Genomic DNA, 12,486 nt, shown 5'->3' on the forward strand with positions numbered 1-12,486 from the left:
TGAGAGTAAGCTCCATTGAACAAAATAGGACTTACTTCTGAGTAGACCTGGTTAGAATTGTGCCCTTATAGCCCAATTCTATCCTCCCCCACCCCCTGCTGGTGCAGCCATGCCAAAGTGTGCTGTATCTGGTGAAGTGGGAGGTTTTGGAGGGGAAAGAAGATTTAAATTCCTTCCCTGTGGTCCTCCTGCCCCACAGTGGGTTTCCTTGGACCTGTGCCAACGGTTTCACTGGGGCAAGTTCAAGGAGAGAAAGGAGATGGGGGGTTGCTGCCAGAGGGAGTGGATCTTGCCATTTTAGCCAGATCCAACCTCTTCTGTAGCCTCCCCTCCCCCATTCCTCGCCCTCCCTGTCTAGTAAACAGATCTGAATTCATGTTTTAGAAGCAATGCAAACATGTTTAGCCTCTGTTTTTGCTTCTTTGGCAAGTATCCTTAAGTAGATTATTTATGTGGATTCATGAAGTGTTAATATTTTCCAAATACAGAATATTCTGGTATAATTTATTGTTGGAATGATTTTTCACATTATGTAGCTTAAGCAGTGTAGCTTCAGTAAACATATCCCAATTGTTTTGCTGATTTCCCCATCTTCCTGTACGATCTATTTTAAGATCTCTCAGTAATATTAAAATAAGTTAAATTTTTTTTTTTGGCAGGAAAAAGTGGCCCTGAATGCAAGCATTGCAGAGCTGACCCAGATAAAGAATGTCGATTTTGCTCCTGTTATTTGTGTGGGGGGAAGCAGGATGCCCATATGCAGCTACTTTGTGATGAGTGTAATATGGCCTACCACATATACTGCCTGAATCCACCTTTAAGCAAGATACCAGAAGATGAAGACTGGTAAATAATGCAAGACACATTTATTTATATTAGTTCACAATGTATGGCTTGTGAAAGAGTGCAGAATTTAAATTTTACAATTTTACAGGTAGACATTTCATCTAATCCTTCTGTCTGGTGATATATCCTTCTGTCTTTTTTAAAATAAATGAAACTTGTATCCATGATACTGTCGGGGGATTACTCTTTGTATACAATAATAGAAAGAAATGAGGGATTTTTATATTTATCTCACATGAATAATTGCAAAGGAATATATTTCAAAGCAAATGTTGCCACTACAAGCATATCTTCAAAACCATTTAATATAGATAATTTATCCTAAGTGCCTCTAGTGTTTAAAGAGGTTGGTTCCTCCCCATGCTTATAGATTACAAAAGGATTGTAATCCTTTGTAGTTGTGAGCATATTGTGTCACGTTAATTCTTTGGAGCATGTTTCATGTTGTGTTGGTAAATGCAAGTTGTACTAAACCAGGAATTGTTATTTTCTACCTTTGACATTTAGTCAGTTTCAGAGATAAAATGGCAGTGTAAAGTTACTTCATAATAAGAGGACATCATTTTCATTTCATTTCATTATTAGGCATAAATATAAATAAGCAAAGACCAAAAATGGCCTGCCCCTAACACGGGGATTCTCACAGACTATATTAACAGCTCTGTGAGGAGCAACAGTTTTCACTTTGCATCTCTGGATAATAGCATAATCAGCAAATTGGGTAATAATTGACTTGTCAGAAATAAGGGAACGCAAAATTACATCATTGCGGGTCCCCAAGCAAGTACTTAAATCTTCATACCAATAAAATACAGTGTGTGCCAAAGATTCAATATCATAAGAGGCTATCAGACACTGTATGTTAGAACCATACATGTGAAACAGTACCAAGAATTCTAGATCGGCCAACACAGTACTATATATCTGTAGACCAGTGGTTTCCAAAGTGTGTGTCGCAATGCCCTGGGGTGTCAGAAGGTGCTTGCCAGAGCATTGTGGGCCACCCACTGTCCCAGAAAAGAGACAGCTACACAAGCCTCCAAACAGTGGCAGGAAACAGCATGGCGGGCAGAGGTACAGCATGCAAAAATCTTGTGCTGGGGAACGCTCACCCTTACCTTACCACTGTTTGGAGGCTTGTAACAACTTTTTAACTTAGAAGTGACTGACCAGTGATGTCATTGCATGCCAGTGACTGACCAGTGTTTCACGTCACTGCCACCCACTTCCGGTTTCTGAGGGTGTCGCAGCAGTAGCAAGTTTGGGAATTACTTCCAGTGACTATCTTAGGTATCTGCTACATTATGCTACATTATGTTGGATTGAGAAGTTGGTGGTGTTTAAAATAGACAGGTTTAATTGCTCAGTTCTAGGCCAACTGGATATGCGTAGTAGTTTGGACTGATCATAAGGAACATTGCGTCTTGTATTCTTTGCTGTTTGAAAGAGTATGCTTCTTATTTGCACGTAGACTTAGCCACTGGCATGCATCCAATCTTATTTCTTGACATGGCTGACTGGTACATCTACTTGCCAGTAAAACTACTTGCTACATACTGTTTCAAAGCTATTTGCATTATGTTCCAAAACAGTTGATGTCTTATACAGTGATACCTGAAATTCTTTGCCAAAGTGGCATAACTTCTGCGGGTTTAACAGATTATGCAGACTGAGCCATTTGTTTACAACCGGACCTTGGTATCTGCAGGGAATCCATTCCTGGACATCCCCCTCCCCCATGGATACTGAAATCCGCAGATAAGGAAATCCATGGGTCCTGTCTATAGGATATCTGGATGCGACCAGGTGTGTTCTCTGATTGCTGTCCGGAGGTGTTCTGAGGCCTACAGAGGCCTCTGCGGGTCTCAGAAAGACTCCTGGATGCAACTGGAGGACATCCCTGGTTGCGTCCAGGAAGTCAGGTCTGGCCTCAGTCACAAGTTTAGAACCTGTGGTTAGTTAAAACCATGACTCCAGAATCTGCTTATGAGGAGGCTTGACCCATATTTGCTAGAAGTTGCAGACTTAAATTATGCTTCTTGTCATGGGGAGGGGCCAAGTGCTGCTGAGCATGGAAGCCCTTTGACCATTGGCAATATCATTCACCAACATTTGCTGAAAATGCCAGTGAGTATAGAGTCCTGATTATTTCTGCACAGGATATTCTGTGGTAAATGTGCAGAAAGGCAGCAGCACAGGAACAAGAGGGGCAGCAAGAAAAGAAACCCAGACAGAAAGTGTAGGTGGTGTCATGGTGTAGATATATCTTCTTACATAAATGTTTCATGTCAGTGCTCTTTTGGGTCCTTTTTCATATATAGTGTTAAAATATATCTTTTCTAGGTACTGTCCTTCTTGTAAAAATGATTCTAATGAAGTTGTAAAAGCAGGGGAAAAACTCAAGCAGAGTAAAAAGAAAGCAAAGATGCCATCTGCCTGCACAGACAGCCAACGGGATTGGGGCAAGGTAAAGTATATTAGAAATACACATTTTACATTTTGTATGGATTCTGTTCAAACATGCATACTAGATAACATAGTACACATTCCTAATACGTGTGTGTGTGTGTGTGTGTGTGTGTGTGTGTATTTTCGAGAGTACAGTACATAACATTAGAATATACATGAAGAGCATATCTGTTTACTCCAAACTTTGGTAGTCATCATGTCACACTGTGGCATGGTTTGTGCTGACCTTACAGCTCAATTCTAATCTTCCATGGAGCAGGCAGGCGTGCCCCACATCCAGAGCAGGGTTGGGACCAAAAGTGGCTCAGCCTGGGGAAGGGGAAACACTTCAACTTACCCAGGTAAAGCCAGAGCAGCCCCAATAAGGCTACTTGGATCTGTGCCACTTCAAGAGGTGGCGCCAATCCAAGCAACCCAGAGCTGCTCCGGGTTCCCCAGGACCGGGAATAGAATCTGGCATTAAGTGCCGGATCCTGACCCCATCCCCTGTTAAGGTTTTGATAGGAACCTTGGGTGTGTCCCAGTGTAGAGCAGGGTGCACAAAAACAGCAGACACAGCGGAGTCTTTAAATTTGCTGTTGTATATTTGAGCAAGGAGTTACACAGACAGAGTAGGCAAAACAGTCCAGGTCATACACGTAGAGTAAAGCAATCCAGCAGTACCTTATCCAAATCAGTATCCACAAAACACAGTCAGTCAGTCTAAGGTCAGTAACAACATATACATATACAGATAATCCAATTGTCAAAGTCTCCGGCAGCAGTATCACAGTTTACACCTTCTGCGCGGGTGGAGCTGAAGACTGAGGTTTAAGTAATCTGAGCACCCAATCAGAGTCTGCTCAGCTAACTAGGGTGTGGCAGGCACAGGTGCAGTGTTATTCTGCTGACTCAGCTGCCTGCAACTTACCTTGAATCAAACTAGTTAGCTTGGTCTCTGGCTTTGACTGAGCAGAGAGCTAACATCCCCCGCTCACCATATGCCCTCTCCACACACCCCTGCCCTGGCCTGACTCAGCTGGCATGGGCTTACCTCTTGGGCCGGCTGAGCAGAGATCGCGTTTGCCTCCATGTCCATGCACTGGCCTCCTTGCTCTTCCAGTGGTGCAAAACTGCTTTATGGTGGTTTTGTAATGCTGATGCAAGGGACTTGCGCCAGCCCATCGTCATTTCTGAATTGCGCCCCTAGTTTAATAACCATATGACATTTTAGTTTTCATAATAAGCCATGATTTATGCCTAGCATTTTCTCACTTGCTTCCCTACAACACTGGAGGCTATCCTGGCTACTCTTTGATCTATGAAGGCTGTCCTAGATGTTACTGGTTTGAGATTTGTCATTGAATTGTTCCCTTTTGTTAAACTCATTCAGTAGCAGATATGTTTAAACAGAGTGCTTTGCCTTTTGTTCTTGCTTTGGAAACCTGTTAAGGGCAGAGATTCACAAGCCCAGGCCAGGAACAGGGCAGTGGGTGGCAGAACTGGTAATGGTTGAATTTAAGGTGGGAGGAGGTCATGCTTAGTGAATCCAAGCAAAAAACGTCTTGTGAGTTTTTATTTTCTAACACACAGCTCTCTCATTCTCATGACATGTCAACTTCCAGAAGCAAAGCAGTGGCTTTGACCATGGTTTGTCAATTCAGACAAAGTGCACAAGCTGGTTTGCAAACCTACTTAAAAACCACGGCTTCACATTCTTGTTTGGTGGCCAGTAGCAAACCATGGTTTGTAATTAACACATTGTACCAAACCATAGTTTATATTTACAAATTATGGTTTTGCATTGTATCTGATATATGAATTTAGTCACTTTTTAAAAAAGATAATAATAAAACTATTATAATAAATAATATTATATAATATAATAATAAAAATAAAAAAGATTGTTCTGGTATGTGTTGCAGTAGGCACCATCTTAGAAGCAGCATCCCTGTGTATGTTTCTGAGAGGTTAATGCCTCTTCCAAAATGCCACCTGCCAGCCATAGTTTTTATAAGATCTAGTATTCAAAACAACTGACCATTTTTTAAAGACCTGCTGCTAACTACCTTTTTAGTAGACTGAAAGAAGTTTTCATTTACTAAACTATCCAATTAACTGACAAAATGTTGCAGGCTGCAGACTTTGGTTTTTAAATAATCCTTAGGCATTCTTCACTCTGTTTTGAGTGTGAAATGTTCATTAGCTGCTTTGAGAAATACTATTTAGTATAATTTCCACACTATTCTACACGGAAATGAATGGTGTGAGTGCCTGGGAATTTTCTTGTTGTATATGAAATTCATAATATCAGTTTTCAAAAGCTAGGACACAATTCATCTGACACCTTTTTATTTTCCTTCTTTCTTATTTTCTTTTCCAATGAACAAAATAGCCCCTTGTTCCCAAAACAGTTTTCAATCCCTGCCCCCCCCCCAGTTTCAGAACAACGTGCAGTGCAGCAGGGTGAGGGGCTATTGTTCACACCAGAATTTGATCTCTGTGTGTACCAGAATGTGTCTTCGGGTTCAGGCCATAAGCCATAGTTCAGAGTGCCTAAAATGTGTATCTCTTCATGAAACTTCACTATCAATTTTAATAAAAATTGGTCTTCTGTGTCATTTGTAGGGGATGGCATGTGTTGGTCGTACTAAGGAATGCACTATTGTTCCTTCTAACCACTATGGACCTATACCTGGAGTTCCAGTTGGAGCAACCTGGAAATTCAGAGTGCAGGTATGATGTAGATACACCTTCTCAATGTTTGTAATTTAACCCCCCCCCCTTTTTTCTCTTTCTGCCATGTTTGAAAATCCCATTGAGCTGCTTGCTTTTGTTTTTGTTTGTCCTGCAAGTGATTCTTCATGCAGCACAAGAGGCTATTTCTAAATAACCCCAAATTTTAGGGATGTCTTGTTTGGTGGAGGCCACCAACAGATTGAGGTCCTGAGCTGAAATTCTTAAAAATTTTCAGGCAACCCTTCAGTTTTGAGTGATGGCCAGCATTCAAAAATTTACTTCCTTCGTTCTCTAAATGCAGCTTAGGACTTACCTTTCTTGAAGGCCAGCCCCATGATATATGACAAGACCTTTGAAACTGACAAAGGCTACAAAAGCAATTTGTTATATGTGGTTGGAGTGTGCTGTTTAAAGAAAATGAACAAAAATTGATACTGACAATTGCTGGAAGGATACAACTTTATTTGTCTTATTTGCCAAGGTGAGTGAAGCAGGTGTTCATAGACCTCATGTTGGTGGAATTCATGGCCGAAGTAATGATGGTGCTTACTCCCTTGTACTGGCTGGAGGATTTGAAGATGAAGTGGTAAGTTTTTTTTATCTAAATTATTTTGTGTGTGTTGAGAATTAATTTGATTGCTTTTTTCCTTGCTATAACTCATCTCATACATAGAATTAACCTCACAGTAATAGTTTTAACAAAAATATTTTAAAACATGAATATTTCTAGTTATCTGTATATATTACAGAAATGTAGGATCTAAATAGAGGATATACACTCTCTATTCTCCTTCCCCCACATGAACCATAATGAGGGAAGGAGAATAGAGACTGTATATTTGCAAGAAAATCTTCAGTGTGTGTATTAAAATGACCCTCCCAATCTTAAAAATTATTTTGGCTCCAGATGATACACAAATACTTCTCTTTAATACTAGGGCATAATCCTGGCAATAGAGACCACAATGTAGCACTACAGTAGATGTGTTCAGAATGGTTGGTTAACTGTGTTGACCGACCTTTAGTCAGCCAGCACAAGGAGCCACAAATCCGTCTTACCAGAAATTCACCCCAGCAGTGAGGGGAGATTAACCATAGCCATGTATGACAAAGGTGGCTATTTTGGAAGTGCTGCCACAGAATGCAGCAGTGCTCCTTATCTGTCTGTGGACCTCCCTGGACCCACCAGAGCAGGTAAGGCAGTGGCAGGGTTGAGTGAAACAGGGTGGGGCAGGGAGGCTGTGGGAGGGGGTGGATCCAGCAACAATGATGCTTGCTGGATCCTATTCCCTCTTTCAAGCCTCTTCAACTCCTTTCTCTCCTTGGACTAGTGCCAGCCAAGGAGCTAGCGCAGGTCCTGAGAGACCCATTGTGGGATGGGATGCTTACATGGGGCTGCACCAGTAGTGATGGGGAGGATTAGATTCAGCCTGGAGCCCCCTATTTCTCTCAGAAGTGACCACAGCAAATGAGTGACAGCAGTGGTGTTCCTGGGGGCAAGGGGGGGAAAATGCTCCAGGGCGCTGTGCCACCTTCCTCATCTTGACCTCCCCTTCTGAGGGCCTTTGGAGAGCCCTGGCGCTCTGAAGGCTTTCTGAGGCCTCTGGAAGGTTTTTAAACCCCACTTCTTGTTTTCAAGTGAAAACCGGTTTTCAGCTTTAAACCAGAAATGGGGTTTAAAGGTCCTTCGAAAGACCTTTTGTGGCCTCCAGAAATCACTACTTCTTGTTTTCAGCCAAAAACTGGAAGTAGCAATTTTCGACCTTCCAGAAGCCTCAGAAGGCCCCCAGACAGTGGGGGTAGCACTCGGCTGAGGGGGGGGTCTGACACCCTGCGGCCCTGGGCAGCATAGAGGCCAGATCACTAGTGAGAGGGAGACAAGGGAATTGAATCCAGAGATAGCATTCCAGTTTGGTGTGTGCCTCAGGCTAAGTTCTTTCCCATAACAGTCAGTCTGGCAGGAAGGCTGAGCAGTTCCCAGATGATCCATCTACTATTGACCTCCCTGGGGACAGAGCAAGGACTCATTGTGGTCAGTGATGAGAGGAATGTGGGAATAGTAGGTAGAAAGAATTTGCATTATTCCTTCATTCCCCTTCTGCAGTTCATTCCACCTTGTACATTTTGATGTGTGTGTGTACGGGGGGGTTAAACTTGTGCAAACTATTTCTAAAATAGTGAGTTAATCCTCATAAAAGCTAGCAATATATTTTTTCCTGGGCACCCACAGAAATGGGAGTTAAATTCTTTGAGTAGTAAGGCATCAGCGTCTTCTGAAAAGCAGTGTTGACTGATGTGTTCTACATCTGTGAAGGTTGTAACTGCATATATGGACCCATGTCACGTTTTTCCCCTCAGTGCTTCAGGCCAGAAACTGCTCTTGAAAATCTTCAGAATAATGATCTCTTTGCTGTAGAATTATTGTTAGTGTCTAGGATACCATTCTCAGTCACATTTGCTTATGAGCATGCTCTGTTGAAATTAATGGTACAGGCGTGCCCTGGTATCCACGAGGGTTCTGTTCCAGAACACCCTGTGGTTATGTGAAACTGTGGATACTGAGGATGCCCCACCCCTGCCTGCTGGGAGCACAGCTCCCCTTGCCTCCAAAGAGTTATTGTGAGCCCCAAACAGGCTCCACAGCCTCCACAGGTCTCCAGAATGACAGTTTAAAGAAAAAAAAAAGTGACTTCAGATTTTTCATCAAAACTGGAAGTGACTTTTTATGCCTTTTAAAAGGCATTAGAGGGGCCGGAGAAGTGTGATCCCCCCCCCTTTAAACAGTCATTCTAAGGCCCGCAGAGGAGGGCTCAGAATACCCTTCAGAGGCAAGGGGAGCTCTGTGGAGGAGGGCACAGGGAGGCCCCAGCAGAGCTGATCCGCAGTTTACTGAAACTGGGGATATGTAATCCACAGATATGGAACCCCCTGCCACAGATATGGCACCCCCTGATTGCACGTATATCAGAGGAAAAGACTAGAAACTTTTCCCCTCACTTGCTAGTTTTCTACATGAAAGGATTGTTTTGCATGCATTCCTTCATGTGAACTCCCCACCTACAGTCCAAAGTAGTACAGGACTTCAGTGAGAATTAGACCTTAGCTCAGTACAGATTAAAAGTTTGAGATGTAACACTGAAGGGCTCGGGTAGCCACTTTCTATAGAGATTACCATTTGTGGCAGATTGTCTCAAAGTCTAGCACCTAGAAGCAGATGTTGGGAAACATTCACAACTTATAAATAGAGCAGCAAGCTGTTCTGCTATGTAATGAAACAATCTCCTGTGTCTTTTTCATTTCATGAAACTAGTCATGGACTGTTTAGGCACAGCCTGTTTTCTACAATCAGAGTAATATTTACACCCTCTTCTCCAGCTTTGTATCTCAGGAGGAATTCTGAAACATGCTTCAGGTGAATGATAAAGTGTAAGCAAGAGGTATTGTTAAGAGTGACTAGTGAAGAAAATGAAATATATATCTTTAATAGCACCAGAATATTATGCATGTTTTTGTCAACAACATTTATTCAAGTTCTGACAATGTGGGATTTTTCTTCTAAAGACACCACTGCTTTTGGTTAAAGAAGTTCAACATGGTCATACTTGTTGAAACATTGTTATAGGTCTGATTTGAACTGCAAAGGTCAAGACATCCTAGTATCTTGACATCTACATATCTACATTTATAGGTATAGCTATCTAGCAAAGGAGAGCTACTGAGGGCCCAGTTCTATCTAACTTTTCAGCACCAGTGCAGTGCAGCCTCAAGAGAACAAATGTTCCCATAACTTGAGGCTTCTGTGACTGCCTCCCCACCACAGGATGCAGTGCATGCCCTGTTGGCAAGGCTGCACCAGCACTGGAAAATTTGGATTGGATTGGGCTCTGTTATTGGCTTTTTTGTTGCAGTGTCATTTATGTAGTGGCAATCCATTGATATTTAAGGATCATTCCAAAGTAACAAATTACTTATATTTTGTACACTGATTTTTTTTTGTTGCAGTGAATTTTCTTGAAGAAGCTCTTAAGCCTTTCTCATTTTACTATCAACACATTCTGTCTATATGTCAGGTTTGCAATTCTGAAATACGTATTTCTATGACACAAACATTTGTACCAGGGCTGTAAGGCACAGATACATACACAGCCTGTTGATTTAAGGACTAAGCATGCAAAATTTGTTGCAAAATTTGACTAGTTTTTGAAAAGTGAAAGTCTTTGACAAGTGTGCCCAAGTTTGGTTGAACAGTAGCTTTCATATGCACACCAGCAAAAGCTACAGAATTTCCATGATTAATTATTGTAGAACTAGCTCATAAGGAGAGTTTTCATTGAGCTTTGTCATTAGAGTTAAGAAAATGCTGAGGGATCACTCACTCTTAGCCTCTTCTCTCATACTCATGAATTCTCCTTGCCCACTCCTAAAAGCTAGTTTTGGAGGACCATCAGGTTTGTATTAACCAGGCTTACAGCCCAATCCTAATAGCACTGCCCATGCCATGGTACAGCTGCCATTGTATCATGCGGACCAGGGAGGCAGTTGGAGCTCTCCTCGAGGTTCCCTTACCTCATGTCGAGCCCCAGCAGCATCTATGGGTCTACTTGGATCTGGATCAGCTCAATTATGGGTCCAGATCTGAGCAGCTCCGTGTAAGACTTTCAGGCCTGAGATGGGGGATAGGGTCTAGCAGCAGCCTCTGCTGCCATCCTCACCCCTGTTCTGGGCTTGAATCATTGTCATCGTCGTCCCTCCCCGCTCAGTTTCACCTACTCTCCATCATCCCCCATCCTGGAACACCCTTACACTGCTTGGTGGCAGACTTACTGCCAAAGGCTCTCGGGGATCCTCCAACTGGTGTGGAGGTCCAATACCCTCCCATGCTTGCATCTCCCTTCTTCTGGCTACCACAAAGTGCCTTATAGCACTTTTGCTATGGCTGTCTTCCAGGCAGTGCGTGGGAGACCAGCACCAGCCTGGGATTGGATCATGCCCTTAATGCCAGTATGCTGTTAACACTGTAGCAAAATTAATGGAGGTTGGAGGAAATCATGTGAGAGTAGTTGCTAATCATTCAATTCTGTGTCCATTTCCCCAAATGAATGGTCAACGTAACGTTATGACTGTACCAGACCTAAACATGTCTTATTTTGTTCCTTTTTATTTTAATAACTATAGCTAAGATACTATAGTATCTTCATAAATAATTTGAAGTCTTCTAAATGCAGGGGACTTCCTATTCTTTGGCAGTATTTTATATGTAGTATTTTTAATATTTCTTTGTACCAGGTTCAAAGTTGCTATTCTTTATATGTCTTTAATTATTTTTCTCCCTGCATTAACATTTTTTTGTTCGTTACTATCAAATCAATTTTTGTCACTGTTTATTTTAGTAGCAGCAAAAAAGGTTCTTTTTCTCTAGAAGTCTTTTTATTCCTCAGCTAAGGAATACACATTTAGAACACATTTCTAAAGAACTATTTTAGTTTCACTGTATCTTCATTATGAGACATCTAATAGAACTACAACACTATTTATCGTGCGGCTGTAAAATCAATTTATATAATGGCATAATTATAATTGATTGCACTTTATGCTTTCATAAACTGCTTTTAAAGTGTTACGAATCATTTATAAGTGCTTGATAAATTGTAAATCGATGTTTAGTTTGTCAGACATGTCAGTAGATTGCTATTGCCTTCTACTAATTTGTTCAATAAATATTAACTGTAAAATGTTGGTTGCTGCCACATTAAAGAAATGTTGAAGTCAGCCTTTTTAAAGTTTGTCTTCTGTTTCACATTCTTGATAACTCGATACAAAAAGTAAGCATAAATGCCATATTTATAGCATCCCCCCATCCAAACTATTGTCTAAAAATAATTGTTCTCTGACCTGCCGTTACCAGGTCACTTTAACGTTTTTATCACGTTAAAGTGGCATTTCTAATGCAATAGGGTTATTTCAGTCCATGTGTGTCATTTGCAATTATTGCATTGTCGAAGGGAGAGAACTATTAAATCTTAGTATTCTGTTGCCAGTGTATGTTTAGTTATTATAAAGAAAATGTGAGAGTACTTTTATGGCATTAAAACCTTTTTTCTGAACAGCTGATACTAAATTGGTTAAGCCCAATAATGCTGCTTTCATACTGTACAAAAGGCTTCAGTCATGCCAGTTACTACATGTATTCATGTTATTTTTCCAAATGTTTGCATGTTAAGTAGTTGTAGATTTTTTTTAATATTTCAAGAAAGGCAGCAAACTGTTGCATATTAGTGAGTCAGTCTGAGTGGAGAACTTCAAAACAAATTAGGCCAAGGCAAAAGTGTTAACAAATTTTATTGATTGCATTCTGATGATCCTTACTTTGGAGAGGAGCGAATTTAAGGTATTATTTAGATAAATATGCCGAAACAAATATTATAACATTGTAAAATTCATTCAAAATGAATA

The 12,486-nt window shown here is 41.2% G+C and overlaps 1 protein-coding gene across 1 annotated transcript in view; it reads left to right on the forward strand.

Annotated features, from left to right (window-relative positions):
- The window catches only part of UHRF2 (ubiquitin like with PHD and ring finger domains 2), an 86,394-nt gene that overhangs the window by 60,978 nt on the left and 12,930 nt on the right, over nt 1-12,486 (forward strand). The window contains exons 6-9 of the mRNA XM_066616593.1: nt 660-846; nt 3,190-3,313; nt 5,923-6,030; nt 6,515-6,619. Of these exons, the coding sequence (XP_066472690.1) occupies nt 660-846; nt 3,190-3,313; nt 5,923-6,030; nt 6,515-6,619 (524 nt within the window). The remainder of the gene's footprint in view (nt 1-659; nt 847-3,189; nt 3,314-5,922; nt 6,031-6,514; nt 6,620-12,486) is intronic.

The sequence above is a fragment of the Tiliqua scincoides genome, chromosome 2 (assembly GCF_035046505.1).
Source record: "Tiliqua scincoides isolate rTilSci1 chromosome 2, rTilSci1.hap2, whole genome shotgun sequence".
In the NCBI taxonomy this organism is placed as follows: Eukaryota; Metazoa; Chordata; class Lepidosauria; order Squamata; family Scincidae; genus Tiliqua; species Tiliqua scincoides.